This window comes from Bactrocera latifrons, unplaced genomic scaffold (genome assembly GCF_001853355.1).
Source record: "Bactrocera latifrons isolate USDA-ARS-PBARC rearing strain unplaced genomic scaffold, ASM185335v1 scaffold_254, whole genome shotgun sequence".
Taxonomy (NCBI): Eukaryota; Metazoa; Arthropoda; class Insecta; order Diptera; family Tephritidae; genus Bactrocera; species Bactrocera latifrons.
In genome coordinates, this window is record NW_017536119.1 from 175,273 (window position 1) to 199,796 (window position 24,524).

The 24,524-nt window shown below is 38.5% G+C and overlaps 3 protein-coding genes across 4 annotated transcripts in view; 2 read left to right on the forward strand and 1 right to left on the reverse strand.

The window, feature by feature from the left end:
• The window catches only part of LOC108969492 (probable ATP-dependent RNA helicase spindle-E), an 11,354-nt gene extending 5,112 nt beyond the window's left edge, over window positions 1–6,242 (forward strand). The window contains exons 8-19 of one of the 2 annotated variants that reach the window (XM_018934243.1): window positions 57–223; window positions 290–620; window positions 683–828; window positions 1,464–2,065; window positions 2,131–2,281; window positions 2,356–2,580; window positions 3,499–3,840; window positions 3,907–4,476; window positions 4,569–4,690; window positions 5,565–5,783; window positions 5,851–6,028; window positions 6,059–6,242. In XM_018934243.1, the coding sequence (XP_018789788.1) occupies window positions 57–223; window positions 290–620; window positions 683–828; window positions 1,464–2,065; window positions 2,131–2,281; window positions 2,356–2,580; window positions 3,499–3,840; window positions 3,907–4,476; window positions 4,569–4,690; window positions 5,565–5,783; window positions 5,851–5,986 (3,011 nt within the window). In that variant the 3' untranslated portion in view covers window positions 5,987–6,028; window positions 6,059–6,242. Of the gene's footprint in view, window positions 1–56; window positions 224–289; window positions 621–682; window positions 829–1,463; window positions 2,066–2,130; window positions 2,282–2,355; window positions 2,581–3,498; window positions 3,841–3,906; window positions 4,477–4,568; window positions 4,691–5,564; window positions 5,784–5,850 lie in introns of both variants that reach the window. The other variant, XM_018934241.1, reaches the window with a different exon arrangement.
• Window positions 6,243–6,305: 63 nt separating this feature from the next.
• The window catches only part of LOC108969506, a 21,310-nt gene continuing 3,091 nt past the window's right edge, over window positions 6,306–24,524 (reverse strand). Inside the window, exons 4-20 of the mRNA XM_018934258.1 lie at window positions 19,719–19,946; window positions 19,350–19,660; window positions 18,764–19,290; window positions 18,563–18,697; window positions 18,327–18,499; window positions 18,044–18,261; window positions 17,346–17,565; window positions 17,046–17,274; window positions 16,491–16,987; window positions 16,311–16,426; window positions 16,112–16,238; window positions 15,796–16,014; window positions 10,217–10,360; window positions 9,968–10,144; window positions 8,956–9,205; window positions 6,691–7,048; window positions 6,306–6,617 (exon numbers count right to left, since the gene is read on the reverse strand). Coding sequence (XP_018789803.1) covers window positions 6,440–6,617; window positions 6,691–7,048; window positions 8,956–9,205; window positions 9,968–10,144; window positions 10,217–10,360; window positions 15,796–16,014; window positions 16,112–16,238; window positions 16,311–16,426; window positions 16,491–16,987; window positions 17,046–17,274; window positions 17,346–17,565; window positions 18,044–18,261; window positions 18,327–18,499; window positions 18,563–18,697; window positions 18,764–19,290; window positions 19,350–19,660; window positions 19,719–19,946 — 4,107 coding nt within the window. The 3' untranslated portion in view covers window positions 6,306–6,439. The remainder of the gene's footprint in view (window positions 6,618–6,690; window positions 7,049–8,955; window positions 9,206–9,967; window positions 10,145–10,216; window positions 10,361–15,795; window positions 16,015–16,111; window positions 16,239–16,310; window positions 16,427–16,490; window positions 16,988–17,045; window positions 17,275–17,345; window positions 17,566–18,043; window positions 18,262–18,326; window positions 18,500–18,562; window positions 18,698–18,763; window positions 19,291–19,349; window positions 19,661–19,718; window positions 19,947–24,524) is intronic.
• On the forward strand, window positions 12,784–14,900 carry LOC108969507 (arginine kinase). The gene is made up of 4 exons (XM_018934259.1): window positions 12,784–13,099; window positions 13,166–13,416; window positions 13,490–14,226; window positions 14,295–14,900. The coding sequence occupies exons 1-4, from the start codon at window positions 13,091–13,093 to the stop codon at window positions 14,666–14,668; spliced, it is 1,371 nt and encodes a 456-aa protein (XP_018789804.1). The 5' UTR covers window positions 12,784–13,090; the 3' UTR covers window positions 14,669–14,900.

Sequence of the window (24,524 nt, forward strand, 5' to 3'; positions counted from 1 at the left end):
TTTGTATAATATATTTAATTTATATATATTATGTATATATTTTTTTCTTGCTTTAGTCATTGATTTTTGCCTAACGAAGTCACTGATCACTGATACTGCTACAAATTTTTCGTCGTTGCAACTGCATTGGGCATCACGTGCCAATTGTCGTCAGCGTGCTGGTCGTGCAGGTCGTGTAATGAAYGGCCGTGTCTATCGTATGGTCTCAAAAGATTTCTATGAAGTATGCATATTTAAAAATTTGCATTTGATCATAACCTAAAAAATATGTACATATGCTTCTTTTTAGCACTATATGGAAGAATTTGGTACCGCTGAAATGTTGCGTTGCCCACTAGAAAATGCAGTGCTTAAAGCCAAAATGCTTGACATGGGACCACCGCCAGATATACTCGGTTTGGCTATGACACCGCCAAATCTCTCGGACATACATAACACGATATTGACTTTGAAAGAGGTGGGCGCACTTTTCACCACCGTTAATGGSGCATATTCCATACAAGATGGTGATTTGAGTTTTATGGGTCGTGTGATGGCCGGCATGCCATTAGATATACGTCTAACACGTCTCATATTGTTGGGTTATATATTCAGCGCTATGGAAGAAGCGATTATAATCGGTAGTAAACTCTATATATTTAACAGAGCTCTATGTTAAGTTTAACATATTGTATTTTGTTAGCTGCCGGCTTAAGTGTGCGTTCCATATTCCGCTCTGGCGTCGATCGTCGTGGTCGTGAAAACACCCAAGTAGAGGCATATATACAAAAACTAGTTTGGGCTGACGGCTCTGGCTCGGACTTGTTTGCCATTTTAAGAGCTTACCGTGTAGGTTTATAAGAGTTTTCCAAACTTTTTTTTTTTTTTGCTGACGAGCAAACAAAGTTTCAGTTTTTGYCCTAAAAAAATTGCCCAATGTAAACAAGCTTTTTTTAATTACACAAATCTTATTTGAAGTATAGCCACAACTTTGAAAAAATATATTCTAATACAAAATTCAGCGTTCTACAAAAGGGTCCAATTCATTTGTCTATAAAAACTTTCTTTTAAAAGTTATACGCGCTTAAAGTTATATAATATCTTAGTTATACAGTGCCAACTGCATGCATGTACACCATGTCGTATGAGCAACACCGAATTTAAAAGGCACTTCTGTGTGCTCTGTACGTTTGATGCATAACTTATAACTACGCATAAATGTTACAGCAGTGGTTCTATGGAAAAAATCATTCAGACCTTTTTTTTATAGAGCGCTAAATTTTGTATAAGGCTATCTACTTTTCAAGGTCGTAGATTTATTTGTGGAAGAAAAACAATTTAAACAAAGGACTAAAAAGTTCTATGTTAAATATATGGGGAAAAGTAAATGATTCCACGACAAAAACTGAAACTTCCGGAGCACCCTCATGTCTGTATTCAAACGTCGCTGAAACTTGTTCTTTTTTTTTTTTTATTATTATTAGCTTTGGTCATCGATGCGCGAACAACAAAATATCCACGAGGAAGCCAGCGAACACTATTGGGCCAATCGTTATTTCATCAATTTGCGTTCAATGAAAGAAATGCATTTGCTTGTKTTGGAATTACGTGAACGTCTGCAAAGGCTTGGCATACGCGAGCAGCATGCCTATCAACGTGTTTGTTGGATTGATCGCGAAAAAATCATTATATTGAAAATCATTATTGCTGGCGCTTTCTATCCCAACTATTTTACACGTTCGAATTTGAATGATACCGAACGTGAACGTGGTATTTACCATACGCTTTGCGGCAATGATCCGTGCAATACCGTCTACTTTACCGGCTTCAATACACGTCATATTGGCCAACTGTATACGGGCTCCATTAAAGAACTCTTTAAATTTATGCGCATACATCCGAAGAATATCGAAGTGCGCTTTCAGCCAGGCGCCGAACGTGTGTTTGTCACTTTCAAAAAAGATCAAGATGCCGATGATGATGGTGGCACGTATCGGCTGCTTGTACCGGGTCGTGTTTGCCCCGATGTTTATAAGGCTGTGCGCATGCGTATGCTTGGCATACGCTCAAGCATACGTGTCATGGAGTAATTTAAAAACAAAAAAAACATATTGAAAACATAATCAATTAATTACATGATTTCTCTCGCAGTCCACGTAACGAGGTGCGCTATGCCGAGGAGCGTCGTATTGGCACAATGGTGGAAGGTGTTTGGCAACCGGTCAAGAAGCAAATCAAAAATCCTGAATTAGTTGTCTTGCCCTCTGTTTTTCAAAAAATGATACGCGGCTATATAACACATGTGAGCACAAAGCTATCATATCTAATTATAAAGATATATGTATATATGTATTTATATTTACGCCTTCAATTTAGATTGAAAGTTGCAGTAAATTTTATTTTCAACCGCTTTCGGAAATGGAGCGTTTACGTGAAATCCATGCACTCTTGAATAGTCCCGAAAATCTACAAAGCGGTCGTTTCAATAGTCCTGCCGCCATAGCTAAAGGCATGATGGTGGCCGCACCGTTTGAAAATAAATACCATCGCGCTAGGATAGTGAAAGTGCTAACTGCGGCGCGACAACATTGCCAATTTAAGGTATTTATGACAAACAAATGAATTATGCTTACTTTCATTTAGATCGGATTAGATTAGAGCGGATCGATTTACAGGGAGCCAAAAAAAAAAATCAAAAAATCGCGTTTGCTGTAAATATGTTGTGGATCACTCTGATTAATTTTGCCCAAGAGACTATGAATCTAAAACGAGGAAGCAAGTATTAAGGTGAAATTTTTTGTTATCTTAAAAATTCGTTCTTGAATTATGCGAATGAAACTTAATACTTTGATGACTTTAGATATTCTATTGACTATTTGACTATTTGACGATTATTAATTTTTTTTTTTAAGAATCGCTGGCTCGAAAGCAGTGCAAGACCCGCATTATCTTAGACAAAGTTTTATAAAGTTTCATAAAGAAAAATCGACCCGCTCTAATATTCATACATATACATATACTGTATTAAGGGTGGTTTTTATTTGCAGGGCGGGAAAAATATTTTTTTGTTTTTACTAATTTTCGTTTATAATAGTTTTTCTGCCTTGACACTAGCTGAATTCTTTCATCACAAAAAATAAAATTTTTTTTTTGTTTTTTATACACTGGAAAGGGTATATAAAATTTGTCACGAAGTTTGTAACACCYAGAAGGAACGTCGGAGACCCTATAACATATGTATACGCGAACTAAACTCTCCGTTTTTAAGATATTGATCTGAAATTTTGTATACGCCCTTTTTTCGTCAAGAAAGCGCTCATCGGATAACTATAGTATATAGCTGGCATACAAACTGATCGAAAAATCTAGTCTTTGTATAGAAAAAAGTTTTTATTTGATAATATATTTTCACAAAAATTAGCATGAATAATTTTCCAAGGCAGCTCTATCTGTATGCAATCTCCAAAAAAAATTGTTCAGTTTGGAGTACCTCATTTTAATTATATGTTTGGCTTCCAGGTATTCTTCGTCGATTATGGCAATACTGATGTTATAGATTTCGAACAATTGCGTCGCTTCTCGCGTCACTGTGAGTCGCTCCACGACATACCACCGCGTATGTTTGAATGTCGCCTTGTAATGGTCGAGCCGTCAACGGTGAAATGTCCCAGCGGCAAATGGCCCGATGAAGCAATGGAATTCATGCAACAAACAGCCGATGCGGGTGTGGTGGAAATTGAAGTTTACTCAGTGGTGTCTGGTATTTCGAATGTGATTATAAAAACCGCTACGGGCACACTAAACGATATATTGGTGGAAAAGGGGCTCGCACATAAATCGGATGAGAATTATATGTCCAAGGTTGGTAGTCAAACGTTTGTCATATGAATAATCGTTTTAATTATTATTTTTTACTTCATATTGCAGGCCGATCATGATTTCCGCTTACGTAAACAAGCTGTTGCTACACGTTTTCTCGATGAAGATCATTCCAAACAAAATGAAGAATATTTACGCTCCATACAACCGGAAGTCGATGTCGAAGTGGATCCACCACCACGTGAATATTGCACCAAAACTATTAACCTACGCGGTCCATATAGTGCGCTCGAGACGAAGATTTTCTCCGCCGTGCGCATAGGCACCTGGAAGAGTGTGCACGTCGAACGTGATTCRGTGAATTCCGTGTTGATCGACACAGATCCGCAGGATGTACACGAACGTCTAATTGTTGCGGCCAGCATTACGGAAGCGCAAAACACCGAAACGCTTACAGCGCGCTCGACGACACTTATGCCCAATATACATGGTTTTAGCGCATTAATGACGCTGCTCTTCTGCCCAACCATGCAGATAAAACGGAATATTAATAAAACCAAATATGTAGCAATACTAGCGGGYTTGGGTTATAATATGGATAACTATAAGCCACTTTATGAGGAGCACGATATTGTCTTGAATCTAGATGCTGACATTACAAAGGACGATTTGGAGTTGGTGAGTTGACATTTAGATTTAATTTTATATTGTAGTTGAGAAATAAAAGTAGGGTTATGCATGTTTTTCTTATGAAATTTTCTCAATTACAGATTAATCAACTGCGCTATTGCATGGATACCATATTATACACGGATCCAAGTGATGAGCGTCCAACTATTTTGCCAAATATGCGCGCCGATTTATCTGCCAAAATTAAAAACTTAATTATAAGGTAAGCGAATAAGCAAAAATTGATTGTGAGCAAGACACTTGTGGAGTTGTAGTTATGTATTCCTTACATATTTCGTGCCAGTTAGGTGGATATTGGCCGTTAAGCCTGAAAATATATATTCTGACATACTTCTGTGCGTCTACTAAGATTCTCCGAGGTTCTTCTACTTTTGTTGTTTCTTCCGGTTACATAGATCCGACTGCTGTGGGTTGCTTTGCTACTAGTCTCTCGATGGTCATACATTGGTTTGGTTTTGTTGTTGTGCTGATAGTCCTTCGTATAAAATCAACTCAAGTCATGAAGGCCTGGCTTACAAAAGGCCAGGCTTTCATTTTCGGGTTATTTTGACGCATTTATTTTTGATTCCAATTTATATTTCGGCATTGGCTCGTTAATTATTTCGTTTAACTCTTCCTCGTCCAGTTTTTTCTTGGTATAAAATTAAATTATTATGTCATGAAGGTCTCACTGGCATAGCCCTTTTTTCATTTTTGGGTTATTTTGAAATAATTATCTTTGGTTCCAATTTRTATTCCAGAATTTGCTTGTTAATTATTTCGTTTAACTCTTTTTCGTCTGGTATTTTCTCTTGTCATCTTTTCCCTCATTGTTAGGCTGCATTAAGATCACGTGTCATCATTTGTATGGTCAAGGAAATGTTGTACATTTGTACATTTTTTGTGTGGAAAAATGCCTTAGACCACTCAGAACTCATAATATACCTAAGACATCGAAAAATTCTCTCCAAGATTACTTTTACTTTTTAATATCGTATTTTCTTTTGCTATATGTCTTTATGCATACTTAGCTCATTTATTTTCTATATTCTACTTTAACATTCAAAAAACTTATTATTCTACTTTCGTTCCTGTAGATTATTGAACAAAAATCGCAAATATATTGAAACACATGTGGATAGTCACGATAATGTATGGCAACGATACGATGTAGAAGACTTGATCGAAACCGAACCCATTTACGGTCATCGATCATTGTTCCCGATGCATTCAGCACTCAGATTATACGATGAGAAATTCGATCGTATACACTCGTTGGGSGTACACTGTCAGGAGTTGCATCGCTTGTGTCAGTTGTGAGTTGAAAATGCTAACCATTTTTTGAAAAGTAAAATTTAAAYTGAATTTATCATATTTTTTCAGTGATGGCCCCATACAAACGCTCACTTGCCAGCTATGTAATCAAAATTTGGAGAATATCGTACAACTACGCATACATTTGCTCTCTCAGCTGCATCGTGATCGTGAGCATCAGATACGTTTCAAAATGCCACGTTAACTTGTTCGGCTACCAGCAAACGATATGTATAAACTACCAGCAAACGTTATTTTCAACACGCAATAAACGAATAACGTTATTTTCCACACGCCATAAACGAACTATATTCGTTTATTTAATGGTGTTAGTTTTTCTAAGTTAGTTTTTAAGTTTTCTACTTCCTATATATGACATGGTACATACCCGAAAGCGAATTTAAAAATATGACCACTTATATACAAACATACAAATTTTTTTGTGAACATATTGAATTAAATGTCCATTTGTTTTGAATTGTCATTTTATTTTATTTTATTTATTTTTTATTAAAATTTCTCATTCATTTGTAATTTTATACGTATTAATAAACTTGCTACTCTACATAACATATTTTTATGCATATTTTAATATACAATGTACATATGTACGTATGTATGTATGTTTGTATGTTTGTATGTAATGAAACCTTCTCCGCTACATGCATAATGTATAATTTTGCATTGCATTTAACGGTTTGCTGCAGAGTCCACACATCTTACTTTTGTAGAGACCGTAAATTTCCAGATTCAATACATTGGACAAATCGAATTGTATGGTCGCATGCATTAGCGCATTCTCCACGATCAGTATATTATGTTCGGTCAATTCCACGCTRCAGACGATAAAAATTTTACAGTTTATAAAAAAAAATCCAAAAACAAATTTTATGTACCCAATTTACTCACTGAAAATCGTAGTCGCTGACATCCTCCGGATATCTGTATGGCTTATCGCGCAAATTGATCAATGTCTCATTACTGTTAACCGTTATGTATATGGGCGCATCATCTTGCAGTTTCGTACGATTATCTACCGGTCGGAATGTGAAGTAATTCTGTCCAATATAAACACGTAAACCATAATTTGCACTTAAACCATTCTCCGGCGAGGGCAATAAAAATATGGCCATCTCTGGCAACACCGAACAGTCAGCGGCCAATAGCGTTTGACAGTGTTTCGCCACGGTTACTTTGGTGAATTCGCTCAGGTTGATTAGGTAGTCATCGAAGGTGTTAATCATGCCATTTATTACCGAGCACGAGCCTGCAATTATTATGTAATAAATATAGTATACTATACATATTTATAAAATTGTAAAATACTCATAATTACAGAGTTTTGGGTTTTTTCAGTGTAAAAAAAAGGTGAAAGAATTGCCAACTGATTGACTTAGGCTACCCTGTAGCTACATATAATACCCTTTACAACTAAAAAAAAGTTCTACATACGAGGGCTTGATTTTATCGGTCAGCTTGTATGTCAGCTATATGCTATAGAAGAAATGTCAGACGAATCGTACGTAATTGACCACGTGCGCCACATTACACCAGCAATTACAGCAAGAGACACTGAAGAAGCGTGAAGAAAGCTTAATCGTGTCATGATAYGGACGCAAGCATGGCTCGACTCACACAAACTCCAACTCGCTACASAAAAAACAGAGCACATACCTCTTGAAATAAGTATGCAAATGACTACGGATAACTTTAGGACACAAAAATTAGTAAACTACTTAGGATTCCATAAGACTGGATCCCAGACTAAACAGCACACCCCAAGAAAGGCAGCGAAAACCAACTAGCAAATCAGTGGACTAATAGCCAACATCGTAGCCCTCAGCCAAGAAAAGAGAAAGCTTCTAATGTCGAAGATAATCAGCGTCTTATTATACGGAGCTGAAAGCTGGGCAGATGTGCTTAAAAAGGAAAACCGACGTAAGTGTAGTAGAGATCAGAGTGCGCTGCACCTCAGCCTTCAGAGTTGCAGGGCTACCGCACTATATCAGGCGATGCAATATTAGTTATAAGCAGTCAATTGGGATTGACCTTCTGGCATCCGAAAGTAACAAGAGTGTCTTAGAACAAATAAAGAAAGATACAATAACAATAATGCAACGAAGATGGAAGAATAAGAGTCGCGGCAGATGGACGGTCAGACTAGTAAAAGTACTAAACTTATGGGCAAGCCGTAATCTGTTATCCGGTCACGAACACTCCAAAAAGTACATCCACAGAATGGGAAAAGTCGAAGGGCCRTCATGCCAATGCAACTACGYGWCAGAGGATAACGCTGAATACACATTCTTTGAATGTGTGCGATAGCAACGAGAACACATCGCCGTAGAAGACATGGTTGGCCCAATTTAATCAGCGTTATGTAATCTTGCTACGCAGCAAAAAGMGGGACCTGGWCGWAGGTGCGCAGATGTAAATCTTTCCWTGGGAAAAATGGAACGCCACTCTGAAGCAAYGMAAATGTGGTTMMAGGGTGGGYGACGGTTCCTTAGAGGAGGGKTTTTAGCGACCTGCAAGKGGCACATATTGTTTCTGTAAGGATAGTACTGATGATGCGGAAGGCATTTTCCACCCGCTCACCCGCAAGGAAAAAACGCTACAGTAGACCATTATTAAAGTTTCCGACAAATGCGCTGCTTTTTGGTGAAAAAAGAATGTGTCCGCAAAATTTCCAATAAAAATTTATTCGTTATTTCACAAACTGAGAGACTAATTCTTGTATTTATGGATAGATGGACGGACAGAGATATGGTTGTGAAGAAAACAGAAGTTAGCTTTTAAGCTACAGGAAAATTTAAGACAAATTTGTCATAACTTTAGACTCTGAACACGTACTCTATCATTGTCCTCGGTTTTCAAGTATACGGGAAAAGTTGGAAACTACATTTGGCGGTAGTTTCAGGGAGGGAAATTTGACAGCACTAAAATGAAAAGCTGTYAGCGAAGCGTCCGTTCTAATTATAATAACATTAAAACATTTACAACAGATTAAGTGTCAGTTAGTCCTTACGATAGAGGAGACTTAAATGTCTTATTCTCTCCCATGAAGTAATGCTCACTCCATTGATCCCGTCGGAGAGACATGAGTAGGTTATATTTAACGGAGTAAGGTTCCACAATATGAATTAAGCAACCTTTTTTTTTGCAATAACTTACGTTTGAGTCCCGAATCATAGGATATCTCATGTGAGGCATCATATTTGGAGTCCAATTTCTGCAAGAATGGTATATGATAAATGCGCCAATTCACACCGTTCACTTCCACCGTCASCCAGAAATGGTCGTTGGGCGCTTGAAGTGAGAAATTAATTTCCTCATCCAAATTAAGACTCTCCACCTTTTTCTCAGACAAGGCTGAGACGAAGTGGTCCAAACGCGTAGACCATAAATCAAACCAGGCAGGCATCTAGAGGAGATAATGTTATAAATAAATTATTTGTATATGTATGTAATTGCACTTTAGACATCAGAACATATAGAATATAATAATTATTTTTTGTAATTATATACATACTTAAACCTAACATCAAAAACAAAAGACATACGAGGTATAACCGAACTTATTATCGAAAGCTCCGTTTTAAAATCAAACCGGCAATATCAGTAATGGAGATATCTTCATTGAGACTAWAGCTTTTCAAAACTGCAGTAAAAAACGCGCTGAACTTTTTTCGTTCACAATATCTGGCCGATCTCTCAAAGAGTTCAAAATTTTTTACTACATAACTAAGCTTTCGTTGAAAGATTGCCATGTTTTCTTACAAAGGCATTCAATCAACCCAACCTTCGCCTAATAAAGAGTGACTAACTCTATTACGTAGGATAAAGAGGTCTCTCAATCAAAGGTAGTGAGAGTATCAGCAATATAACAAGAACCCGCAGGGCGTGAAGCCAGTCTGGAGGGATTCAATACTCTGTAATATCATCACTTTCGAACTCGATAATCGGGGGAAAACTCAAGGAGATTATGGGTAACACAAAGGATGTATTTTCTGTCGAAGTAAGAGTCATTTTAAATCAACCGCACGACTTAACCTAGCCTAATCTAACCTTATATCTATTTAGTAGGAATATTTTTTAAAGCYAATAAATATATCATACAATATGTTGAAATAGTGCAATACGAGTACCTTAAGTTATTTTATGTGATTAAAAATTGTCMACTTACATTATCGAATTTCAAATCCATATCATATTTGGTGATCGATGTGAAGTTCTCAAAATTACTACGCTTACAATATTTCGAGGTAGGTATCGGGCTGAATTTGAGTACTTCCTTCGGACAAAAGTCSGTGTCGGTGAGTGGATTGTCTGAGAGTAAGAAATCGCGTGCATAATCCGAAGGCTGAAGGTATATAAAATATTTGTTAAGATTTTTTTTGAATATACATATCGTTTAACTCTTCAAACAACTTACGCCTGCCCTGCCGGAGAAATGCACTTTTGAAGTATTATGCGGATTTTCATTCGTTCTGCTTGCGTTGCCGAATTCCACATCTAGATTGAAGGTATGCGGTCGCTTCGTGAATACGAGTGGTGCATAGGTTGCATTGATTTCTGCCTGARARAGTAAATAAATTGGTTTGAAATATWGGTTAGGTTTCAGGCCTAATAAATCTGTGAAAATAAGTTAAAATTGATATTGTTTCCCGTAATATTCTCGGAAAGAAGTTACAAAGGATAATTTTTATTAGTTTTCATGGCTCCATTAAGTTGAAATCGAAATTTAGCTCCCTAAGAATAGTCCCAGTTTCTGGTGTACGCCGATGATATTGATATTATTATCCTCAATAACTGCGTCGTTAGTTCTGCTTTCTCCAGAATCTGCCATCTCCAGAAAGGATAAGGAAGCGAAGCAAATGGGTCTGGTAGTGAACGAGGACAAGACGAAATGTCTCCTGTCATCAAACAAACAGTTGTTTGCACTCACGACTTAGCTCCCACGCCACTATTGGCAGTTATAACGTCGAAGTCATAGATAATTTCGTCTATCTTGAAACCAGTATTAACAGCAACAACAATGTCAGCCTCGAAATCCAACGCAAAATAACTCTAGCCAACAGGTTCTACTTCGGACTGAGTAGGCAATTGTGAAGTAAAGTCCTCTATCTACGAACAAAAACCAAACCCTATAAGTCCTCATTACTGCCGTCCAGCTATATGATGCAGAGGCAGGACGACGACAACATCTGATGAGTCGACGTTACGAGTTTTCGAGAGAAAGGTTCTGCAGAAGATTTATGGTTCTTTGCGCATTGACCACGGCGAATGTCGCGAAAATGAAATACTTTAGCGATTTTAAAGACAGCGCCTACGCTGGCTAGGTCCTCTCGTCCGAATGGACGAAAACAACCCAATGAAAATGAAACAACAGTCTCGGACCAGGGACCAAAGACCCACTTTTGATGACGAYCATTGCAAACGCATTAAGGATTACGATTTAAGAACATGCACCAGGGATGTCGGGTTCCTTAATTGGGAACGTGCCGATGCCCAGCTGGTTGATGTCCTCGTTAAAATAAAGGCAAACTCCACTGCCATCCAAGAAGTGCGATGCACGGGGCAAGGACTGAGATGAATCTCAAATGGGTTGATGCTGATCGACTTCGCCGGGGCCCGAAATATAGTTAGCTGTTTAACTAAATTCCAGCGTAGGAAAATTCACTAAGCTACCTGACTGCCTCCGGATCGAAAAGCCATCAACCAGAACGATCACTTTGTGATAGACGGAAGACACGTATCCAGTATTCTAGACGTGCATACGCCCCGAAGTCCTAACATCGACTCTGCAACTGGCGTCAAGCAGCGAATAGAAAGAGCGACTGGCGTGCTGTTGTAAACTAGGCTATAACCGCGTAAGCGCTGTCTACGCCAATAAAAAAGATGAATGAAGCTACAAAGTTAAGTAGGTCCTTAATCATATATACTTTGCATTTGGTAAACTTTTTAAAAGTTTGGTTGACGAGTTGAGTCTAAACTCATCTCGTCTCGTCTAAATATGTAGGCTTATGACATTGAAAAGTTTATAAACAATTCTACTTGGGTGTGAAAACACACAATGAATGCTTAAAAATGAGCTCAATTTGAGGTTAAATATAGTACGCTATAGGAAAGTGTGGTCTGTGTTAGTTTACACCTTGAAGGTATTAATGGCTATTGCAAGGCGCTACATGGAGCATACTCCTTTTGCTTGTATTCATTTATTATATAATATATGTATATACTTTATTACTATATATGCAGCATATGTATATTAGGTGTGTGTGGTTCTTAAAGTCTSGAAATACGTGTTTGAAAAATGGATGTCAATGCGAGGAGTGAATGTTGGAACGACTTAAAAGGAAAGGAAAAATAWAATTTTTTTTATGATTATCGACTTTTCAATTGCTAATTATAGACTTGAAAAGTACTTATGCTTTCAACACATAGTTGCAGAAATATATACGAGCAAAGATTTTCAACTCGGTAGCATTTTTCACAACTGTTTTGGAAATATTTTCTGGTGTTCCAAAACATAACAACTTAGTTTTCCAAAATTTCACTTTCTTCTATCACTTTAATCACCGCAGTGTAGCTCACACAAATTGCCATGGTGTCGGCGCGTTAGACACGTTAGTTACCACAACAAAACAACAGCGTAGCAGAATGTACAATTGTCTTCTTACAACGCTTGCTCAATACACCTACATACATACATACGGACTTCAGCATATARCGCGTGCTCCTACCATTGTGGGACTGTGAAATCCTTCAACAGTTCGTTGACTGCKTTTGGGGGTAAGGCTTTTGTGACTATTGCGCTCCTTCCAACAGCTCCTACATATATGTTTATGCATTTACACTTTGTGCTATATAATAGCGATACCAACATGTCTAGCATGGCCGACGTCGTGCTGCTAACAACTGCAACTCCATTACCTTGCATGCCGTTTTCACTCAGTCCGTTGTGTTTGATCGATAGAGCCGTGTTTTTATGGCGTACAATTTCGTTTTGAGATTTTGAAATCTTTTCAAAAACGAATACAAGTGAATGTTTAATTTTTTTAGGCAGCTAAAATTTCAGTTTTWCTTATTTATGCCAGTTGTAAAGAGCGTTGTGAAACTACGGTCTAATTTTGCAGTTGTGTTTGATTASAATTAAAACGAAATTCACAAATAACACTTTTTAATTTCTAATTTAAATTCTATATTCSTTGGTTATAAAATAAAGTAAAAGAGTTTGTTGTTGTAATTAAAAGAAAGCGAGAAATCCTTTWTAATTTCTAATCTTAGTCGCGCTCAAGCACACAACATGTCTTCAGTAGGTTTCGTGACGCTTCATTGTTTATGTGTATATTCTAAAGAGTTTTACTCTCGTTCAACACAGATTGAATCCAAACGAGTGCAGTACCGCAAGTACTTGGAGCGCGCCGGTGTTATAGATGCACTCAGCAAGGCGCTAATTAAACTCTATGAAGAGCAGAATAAGCCAGATGATGCCATACGCTTTGTGCGTAAATTTATGTGTGAGTCTTGTCCGGATGATGATCAATTCGACATGATGAAAGCCGATCTTGATGAAGCCAATAAGACCATAGCACGRCTGGAGCAAGAATTGGAACGTTTGCGCAGTCAAATGTAAGTTCTGAAGCCACATATAAGTCTACCACTCAAACCTTAACCACACATTTTTTGTTTTATGTGTAAACAGCAAGAAGACACCCGAGGAGATCGCTGAATTATTGGAAGAGGGCTTCAAGAGTCTGACGGAGGATGAAGAATACAATAACTCACTGCTACGCAAATATTTGACGCGTGAAGTGTTGGACGAGTATATGATGACGACAACTGCAGCGCCTACTGAAGCGAACCTTTTCGATTGTATACAATCGGGTACAACACATCACGACTCCAGTTGTGGCGTTTATGCTGCTGATGCCGATTCATATGATGTCTTCACCAAACTCTTCGATCCGGTTATACGCGACTATCATGGTCAATTGGAAAATGAGAGCGATATACTACAAAAAGAAACCGATTGGGGTAATGTAGATGAGATTGAAAACTTGGATCCGGAGCGCAAATATATACTGTCGGCAAGAATTCGCACAGCACGCAATCTGGAAGGTTATCCGTATTTTCCGAAATTGCGTGAGAAACAATATATTGAAATAGAGGAGAAAGTGCGTTCCGCCGCTGARGGTTTGGATGGTGAGCTAACTGGCGCTTACTATAGCATGGGCGAGATTGAGCCAGATATTCAACGTGAAATGGTCGCACGCCATATACTGTTCAAACGTGGCGATGAATACTTAACCACTGCAGGTTGTTATCGTTTTTGGCCTACCGGTCGTGGTATATTCCACAATCCGGCTGAGACATTTTTAATTTGGGTTAATGAGGAGGATCATTTGCGTATAATATCGATGGCCAAGTGCGGTGATTTAGGTAATTGTTGTTGTAATCACTTAAAGGGAACGTAACCTATATACATATATGTATATTACATATCTTAGGCGACGTCTATAATCGTTTGGTTACGGGCATAACCGAATTGGAGAAGTCACTGCAATTTGCGCGTCATCCGCGCTACGGCAACTTGACAGCCTGTCCYACTAATCTTGGCACCACGCTTCGCGCTTCGGTACATATTCGCTTGCCATTGTTGTCAGCGCAGGAGGATAAGCTCAAGGCCATGGCGGATGAGTTGAGTTTGCAAATACGTGGTACAGGTGGTGAGCATACACAAATAGAGGATGGTGTTATGGATATATCGAATAGACGTCGCTTGGGTTTTAGCGAATTTGAATTGGTCAAATCGCTACAGGAGGGCATAGTTGCATTGATTGCCGCTGAAGAGGAGCTKGAAGCTGGCGGTGGTGAAGATTAAACGCCTTGAAAACCTCTATGAGTTTTTAAAACGCCTATGAGTCTGCTGACAAATTTGAACGATATTGCTGCAGCGACAACAACAAGTAAAATAAACTTAATTTGACACCAATATTATGTATATAATTTGTTAATGTTTTAGMGCAATATTTTCTGTTATCCATTTAAGTTTTAACTATGACTGGATTCGCGAAACTCGCATTAATAAACTCTGAAATCACTTGTTTCTCATAGTGAATGTGTTTTTCTGCGTTTGTAAAGCCTGAGAGGATAACTCTGMTGTTGAAAGACCGTAATATGTATTTCTGGAACTTCTTCTCAACAGCTCTTTGCTGTTGTAGACAGCGCTTACGTGGTTATAGTCGGGTTAACAGCAGCGCGACAGTCGTTTCTTTTCACAATGTGGCGCCAATTGTAGATTCCAAATGTTGCCAGGTCTTTCCAACGGGGAGGAGGTATTCTCTTCCTCTCCTTCCCCGGCGGATGCTGTGTCGAATACTTTCAGAGCAGGAGTGTTTTCGTCCTTTCGGACGCTATCTTTTAATTTGCGAATGCGATATTCGYSKTGTCTAATACGCAAAGGATTATAAATCTTCCGCAGCGCCTTTCTCTTTACAACGCGTAACGTCGACTCATYAGATGTTGTCATCGTCCATGTCTCTGTACGATATAGCAGGACGTGAATAATGAGTGACTTATAGAGCTTGATTTTCGTTCGTTGAGAGAGGACTTTACTTCTCAATTGCCTAGCCAGTTCGAAGTTGCTCCTGTTGGCAAGAGTTATTCTTCGTTGGAGATTGAGGCTGACATTGTTGCTATTAATGCTGGTTCCAAGATAAACGAACTTATCTACGACTCCGAATTATATTTGCAATAGAGACATGGGAGACATGGGAGCCTAGRCGCGAGTGTGACGACTGTTTAGTTGATGACAGGAGATATTTCGTATTGCCCTCGTTCACTATCAGACCCATTTTGCACTTTCTCCATATTGGATGAGAAAGCGATTAYCCAACAAACGGATATTAATATCATCGGCTCGGCGTACGCCAGCAGCTGTGTACTCTCTGTCTCCATTATTTCATATAAATCTAATTCAAATTACCTTCGTCATATGATTCCACTTACCTTCCAGTCACGCGTGTCGATTTTCGATGTACGTTCCAAATTGCCAATAACATTGAACCAGTTGTTTTTGGTTGAGGAATAAACATCCATTGTAATATTCCAACTATGTAAAGCTTCATTAACGTTCAAATTACTCGAATGCTCCATAGTTAAACTAAATTGTTGGCCAATCTTCTCGGCCGTGTTTAAGAGATCTTGTTTGCAAATTGAGCCATCGATCTAAACAAGTAAGRTGGTTAAACAGGTTATATTAAATATATAGAGTATCTTTGGGATCCGGCGATATTGTAAATATAGTTCTGTTGCTGCTACTCACCTTTGTTGGTTTATCGTTCTGTACGAGCATTGTAAAGTTTCGATCGTAGCCCAAATGTATTGAACTCAATTGGGCCACACCAAAAACATACATCAAGAAATTGATGACTACATTACGTGAGAAGCCACTGTGGAAATAAAAGAAGAAGTATTTATAAATTAAAATTCATTAACGTATAACTTCACCATGACAAACTCACTTTTCCATAAACTCGGACTTAAGCAGCATGCCACGATATTTATTCAGTTCATTAAGATTCGTTTTTATGGACATCGAAATACCCAAATCCTCCGTGTCATACTTGAATAGTTGGAACTGAAATTAAAAAATATAACAGTATAAATAAATTGGTTTTCCTCAACGAAAGTTAATAGCTTACCACATCAACTAGTCGATCCGGATACATGATCTCTTCGAATGGTGCCGTGGCTTTTGTTATTTGACCACGTGTTGATGTAATCGAACGCGATTTGAATGARAGCCCACTGGTCATATTCTCTGGGCGCTGAAAGGAGTAACGCAGACATTTGCTAGTAATATTCAGATTTAAATCGGTATTGAAWGGCACATAAATGAGAAAACCTTGTTCGCGATTAATCTCATGATCCAGATTTAAGAATGGATTGTAACTACGACTGCGGCACGACGCATACGACGAGTAACGCGCATCAATCTCCAGTGCGGACTTCATTACATCATTAGCTTGATGTTGCGTAATGTTGCCGCGCAATGAAGTAAGCACTGTGGTTTGCAGTAARACATCTGAAGCGGTACCCAAAACTGTGGGTACTGAATATTTGGCCATGAATGGCCAACGTACCGTTTGCATATTGATGTGACTATCGGCGCGTATAATGAAACTCACGCGGTTAATAACTGCAAAGCGATCGATGATCAAAAGGGAGGCTCCATGTTAGGTTATAGGTGTACTTACGGTCAGTATAGGTTAGTTTTTGGAAAGTTTTCTGATTTAGGTAATAAGACAGCACCGTCTTGCCTTCCATTTGTAGAATGAACTCAAGATGTAGTGGTTTTGACTGTATAATTGGCGCATTCATGGCATGTAGTAACTCTTTGATGTGTTCGAATTTCAGTGGATTCGCAGCATTTTTAAGAAATTTGTGGAAAATTGCATCTGGTAGACCGCGTGCCTTGATGTATAACTGTCAGATTGCATTGGGTTATAAATAACAACAAATAAGCATAAACAGATCTWTGATATGTCTCTACTCACCGCCAATTGTCCGGTAAACTTTCCCAGCGCTTCTGTGTCGAATTTAAAATAAGCAACTACAGGTAAGTCTGACTTCGAATCGCCAACCAAAAACGCCTGTAACATGGCACCAATGCCGAATTTCGAATCACGATAATCGAATATATAGTTGCCGGTGACCCAGTAGCGTGGTTCGGGCTTTTGTGGTAAATGTCGATGCATATATGAGAGCAGACGGCGACTAGTAGAACGTGAGATGACGATAAATGAAAAGCGAGTTAAAAATGAGCCATAGGATATACATTAAGATATACATATCTGTTATCTACATAAAAGTTATCTACATAGTGGACCAAATTGTTATTAATACTATAATTTTTCTAAACAAACGTTTATTAGGACAGACCCATTAGTTGGTGCATTTTTCAATAAAGTTACTACCAAGGAAAGCTTTATATATGTATCTTAGCTTAGTATATGCTTGTCAGAATACTCCAGACCATACATCAAAATTTGAGAAAGCCCACAGAGTAATAACTTATAGAAGTTGAGTTTGGTTGCAAGTTATTACATCAAGATTGAAGAAGCCAAAAAGGAGGATTCGGAGTTAGAGGAAGACGACGATATGGGTTTCGGTCTCTTCGGCTAAACAACTCAACTCTAAGCTTCTTCGAAATCTTCTCGTATACAAGCACTGTAATATTAAAGGGACCACTTACAGATGTTGATAACAAGGATACGTTGTTTCGGATATACTGGTGATGGTTGTACGATAATAATTGATCATATGYGGATCGGTTTCACTTTGTATAATGCGATGAATACTGATAAGACGTGCTGCTGTGGGATTTGAAATTAGCAGGAGCGTAACAGCGGCAACACGTAGCTCCAAGCTGGCATTACGCGATTCGAAAATTGGCCAATAGATTTCGTAKATCTGTAAAAAGTTGTAAATACTATAACTAGTTTCTTTACTATAAAAAGAAAGCTACTGATCTATACCCGTTCTGCGCGTTCTGTAGCCAAGGAGAGTGTCACCCAAGCGGCCAAAAATTTGATATCCTCATTTTCATTTGGATCGCTAACAATGGGATCCAGATAGTTGGCCACATTGCCCACTTGTAGATTACTCAGACCTTGTAGATACAGCATTTTTTGCTCATAATCGTTGCTATCTGTGCGAATAATCACACAAACGAATGTTTAAGTAGACATAATTCAATCAACAACTAACTTACTCAAATAGAGATTGAAATATTTTTGCACATATTCCTCGAATACATCCTTATTAATGCGTCCAGCTATGAAGACGTTATGTACTAGGGTGGCGAAACTCAAAATAGCTGCTTGGTGTACGTCTGGTCTGTCAGGTCCTGCAATGAAATTAAATGTGTTCTAAATTTATACTACTCAAAGGCTTTAACACTTAAACTACACACCCAATGTCAGAAATACTTCACATTCTTTTACCAAATCGATTGATAGCTCAAATATATGAAACGGTATGGAAATTAGAAGCTGTACCGCAATGGTAGACTTGAGATCCTTTTCCAACACTAAATCTCTCGTTAAATATACCGATGCTTTTGTACCGATGCGTGGTATAATCTCGTTAAATATATTTCGTATCGTCTCTTGTCGATACGAAGTACCGATATCTACATCTCTATAAAGCTTCTTTAAGGARTCATAATCCATTTCTGACAATACTTTTATCAAATCGGAAACGGCAGTATCATAAGGTTCACCAAATTGTAGTTCGGCATCTTCTAGACCTTCTGCAAGTCTATTAAGCATACTGGAAGCTGCGGTTATTAGAGATTCTTGTAATTGTGGATTGCGTCCACCTGTTGGATCGTTAAGTTCGACGGGTAAAAGTTCAAGGCCAGACACTTCGGAACACATGGATGTCTCAATGTCTATGGGATTATCGATGGAGGTTTCATTCAGAAAATTCAGTAAAAGTCTAAAATAAATATAAAAATGGGTTAATGACCTAACAAATATTGCAACGCTGTAGTTTACTCTGAGTTTATATACTGCGCCTCTCCTGTTGACTCAAAAGTGTGTATCAAAGTTGTGCCCTTCACATGCGCCATGCTGAGGAAGTAACCCGTCACCGGATGTGGCAACATGCCATAAATGGCCTCATTACCAATAATGACATTCTTTTGAAAGTCGAACTCACACGTATTGGAGGGTACATTACTGCGTGTGACGTGAATGGCTTCCGAGAAGGGCGTGCATGTTTTCAATTCCGGCGTTTTGCGTATGGAAATGTAATTAGTTTTATTCGAGACGAAATACTCTGTCGAACATTTGCCATGTATACCAATCTAAGGTGTAAAGTTCAAGCGTAAATAAATAGAATTAACTTCTTTATTTAATATTTACCTCATCCACGACAAAAGCACCACTAGTCTCCACTTGAAATTGCAATATAGATGCAATGGCACGCTTGAAATTGGTCGACCAAATCGGATCTGCTTCCTTGAAGAAGAGATGTGAGATTGTGCCATCGGGTGTGAGTACGATTTTAAATGGTTTGTAGGGTGGGTACATTTCCTTATTTTGTAGGAACTTTTCTCCAGAATTATTCAGTGTTATATCATCGATGACGAGCTGTAAAAGAGAAATAATATTAATTGTTTATAAATCGGTTAGAAGATCGTAGACAGTTTTTCAAGTTTCCAGTTTTTCAAGCTCTAAACMAAGTTGCTCAATATACTCATGGAAGAATAGTTTAACGATAGTTGCCTGTTTCTCAGCGCTTAGAAATAGTAAATGGGGTAATTCTAGTGATAAAGCAACGCAAATTTATTTCAATATCGCTCTACAAGAAAGTGAGATAAGAAAGCGCAAAGGTGCAGCCGTTTTCGTGACATGCCTCGTTCTGGACGACCTTCGACATCTCCGACTGAAGAAAATATTAAAAAAGTGACGTCGTCAGACAAGTGTTAGAGAGATGGACGCGAGTCCGTTCCAATGATTTTGTGTATGAAACACTTTCTTGCACGTTCTCGTCCCGATAAAGCTGATAGAAAAAAAAACATGCATGATCGTGTGAGTTTCCATCCTACACTGGCTACAACTGCTGATGAGATATRSGTTTATGAGTTTGAAATGCAAATAAGTCAGCAATCGTCGAAATKGAATGGAAAACGAGCCGAAACCAAAAAAACCACGCCAAAGCCGCTCAAAAATCGAGGTGATGCTCATTGTTTTTTTCTATATTTGTGGTTTGGTGCTTCTTGAATTTGTACCGGAGAGACAGACTGCCAATAAAGAGTTCTATTGTGAYCGAATTTAGAGACAAAAGCGCAATGAATCATCGATCAGCCACCGTATTCATAACATTTGGCTCCGTGGAACCCGTTTACAGTCGATCGAAAAGATAAAAATTTTATGAAAAGTGTTTCGAGTACAATTTGATGCTTGTTGATGGCTCTCAGAGTAGGGACWTGAAATGCTCATATTACCCATCGTTTAGAGTAAATATAGTGTTTTTTTTTCTAAAATTTGTTTCCAAAAATGACTTCGAAGTCGTTAGGAAACCTTCAAGATTACGACTAATGACAAGCCGGCAATTTAGTTGACATTCGTTTATGTCTGCCCTATGCAGTACCTATGCCGTCACTGATATGAACCCAATTAAAGACATACAGACACTACAACATGATATATACATATGTGGAAATATATATACATATATTGGATCGTTTAAGTATATACATACATACATTTGTACTCTACATTATTTCTCAAATATTGAATGGTGATCCGAGGTAATCAGCTGTTTGCCTGATAAGCTTTTATTTATTACTTCAAGACGAGCAGTCTTCAAAACACATACTCGTAAAAACAGCTAAAGACATTTCTATATATKTGYATGTGTTTGTGTGTATGTAGACATAGTAGCCGGTCATTGTTGACTACAAGAATAGGCATGAARAAGATATTCACAGATTAATCATAGCCGGCATGTGCGAGTAGCTGATGAGTGGGCATGTGTAAATATTTCCTTTTTTCACACTACACTCACACACGCATAAACACATGCATACACATTTACACAGGTACATGTGCTATATTGGTATATATGTACATGCTGAAACGTCATATAAATCGTCACGACATATCACCCAACTGGTGATAGTTCGCGATCGGCTGAGTTGCCACAATCACTACGCTAATGCATACCAGCGTAAAATGTCTAAGTAATAGCTGTGTGAGTGTGTGTGCGGCAGAATTCCCCGCGGTAAATATGAGAATTTAGTTATGATTCGCAAAAATATTTTGAAAAATATTTCAGAGTCTCTGAATCCATACATTTTATTGCCTATAAAGCAATTTACAGTTTTGTATAGTCGTGGTAAAAAAGAGGCATCTCASGTCCCGCAGAAGGAATGTACCTCGTGGTACATAATCCATGAAATAGCTTTGTGGATCAAGTGAGTTAAGTTGTTGTTGTTGTARCGGGTACCTAATCCCCGTTAGTATGGTAAGGACTAGATAAGTTGTTATCGACGTCATCCAACGGTAGGCCCAGAGAACGTGCTGTCTCGAGGGGGTCGGACCAAAGGGAGAAGGGTGTCAAATGTATATGGCTAGCCGGGCATGCAAAAAGGTGGCTATTATCAAGCGGGTATTCAGAGTAGCAGTTTAACCTGCAACATTATCCAGAGGAAAGCTGCGCAAGGGTCACTCTTGCTTTTAACAGCAACTCGAGCTCTTCTTCTGAGATGGGTGATGATTTGACTCCAAGTACGCTATTCACTGAGAGGTAATCGGTGAAGGTGTTAAAAGCTCCATTGTGAATGGTGGTCAGTGCATGTCTGAAGTTAGTTGCGTTCGAAGTCTGGTCGGCGTATTATTTTATGCATGATTTCTGGCGCGAGCACTGTAGCAAAAATTGCTTGGAAAGGAGTTCATTATGCTGCTTAACTGAGAGTATACGGGCCTCACTGTGCAGGTGTTCGATGGGAGACATTAAGAAGCATCTTGTCGTAGTGCGTAGTGCAGTGTTCTGACATGTTTGTAGCTTCGACGTCTGCATTTCACAGCATGCAGGCGGCGACGGAGTTGTGGACGGGTCGATTGCCTTATATGTTGCTAATAAGATTTCTTTCTTTTTCCCCATGTGCTGCCGGCTAGCGACTTGAGAATTTTGATGCGGTTCTGTACTTTGGCTATAATCGAGTGAAGTCACGCAGGTTGTCGAAAGTCACACCTAAAATCTTAGGTTAATTGACATTCAGTATCTTAACACCATCGACTGCAATATTACGGTCAAGCCTGTACTCCTTCGTCCAGCTTGTGAATATGATCGCTGTGGATTTAGTGGGAGCGAGTGTTAGGTTCCACGCAGTGTGGAATCGAGAAAGGTCGGGGAAATAAGCGTTTACAATTCTTGGCCATTTAGAATGAGTATAGTCAACCAATGAGAATTTTTATGCTGTAAAAATTTATCTAAACCGTCAATAGTTCAGTCCACGGTAAGTGAAATATGTAATCCGGGCGTATTTTGCTACAAGTGATAGGAAATATGTAAGCCTAATACCGGTGAACTCACAAATCAGKTATGACTTTTGAAAATAGTTCTTGGGCTTTATCATGCTTTCTAAACTTCGTAAACTGAAGAAAAGCTCTTTCAATACTATTGTTTCCAGTTTTAAGGAAATTTCACTAMTTGSCTTATAGGGTATACGGTATATCATWTACTAYARATGTATATTGCTTGATTTCTTTTRAATTTTGAGARRAGMTCGTAGCATTTACATTCGACCTTTTCAGTTTATATTTGATTTTTCGGGCACCATTATCTAGAGGTTTCACAAATCCGTTGATCTCGTTACTGTTATAGCGACAGCTTCAAGTCAAGAAGGCATTTCTTGAGAGTACAAATTAGGCTGTCTGCATAGTGTACACTTAAAGCCGAGCCGATCTTATTTTACCATTTACGCAACATGCTTCTTTACGTTCACCCTGCGGACCCCCTTAGTCCTTGAGAGGTTCTGTTTCATCTGYTGAACTCTCAAGGTATTTACCGGTAAAGTGAGTTGAGTTGAGTGAGTGGTTGGACTAGTTATGTGTACGGTAAATTTCTCTACAGGGTGGTCGCTTTACTTTTTGCAACGTCTGTGCGCGTAGTTAGTTAAAACAATTAAAAGTGATTACATGTTCGTTCATGGCAGTGAGAACCGCAACCTGCATTTAGGCGACAAGTGTTGGTGAATATCGGTTCGCCGCAGTTCAACACGACGCACTGGAAAGGTCAATTTGTTTGACATCCCCATGAGCAACAACAACACAAAAGAACAAGCAAAAACAGACGTTTGTCAGTATTGAACTTTTTCCTTCATTATTTATTTTATTTTATTTCTATTTTTTTTGTKTTTTTGCTRATGAATTTGATTCGCGGCTTCTTGTTGTAGTTCGRTATTCATTGAATTGGAAATTTCTCATTAAGTGAAAAATAAGAGGTAGAAAAGGCCATTGCCGAAATGAGAATAAAACTAATTACTTTATTTAACAAAAAAACGTATTCAAATTAAAAGAACTTTGAGACGAGGTGAAATGTAAATGCTTGAAAGTCACATGATTAAATTTTATGTGCTTTCTAATGCTATATACATATGTTTGCATATATGCTATATGCATATGTATTTGTGTATGTAAACACGTTTGTAGGTATCTCCGTAGATTAGTAGACTACTTTCGTACTTAATCACAAACACAAGCATTCTGTGAAGGTCGTGCAGTCACCAATACCTTTCCTAATGCGAGCCATCCAACGCGCCAATTGGAAATTTCAAGCGAAGCCAGGTCCAGTCTTTCCAACGGAGTGCGAAGTAGCAGCTGTTGACAAGAGTTCTGCATTGGATTTCGAAACTAACATTMTTGTTGGTGTTAATACTGGTTGCAAGATAGACGAAATTATCTACGACTTCGAAGTTATGACTGTCAAAAGTGACGTGGGAGCTTAGTCGCGAGTGCGACGACTGCTTGTTTGTTGAAAGAGATATTTCATCTTGCCCTCGCTCACTACCAAATCCATTTGCTTCGCTTCCTYATCTAGTCTGGAGAAAGCGGAACTAACGGCGCGGTTGTTGAGGTCAATGATCAATATGATTGGAGTACGCCAGCTCTTTAAAAGGTTGTACCTTATCTATTTAGTTCTGCAGATCGAATTATTTTTTC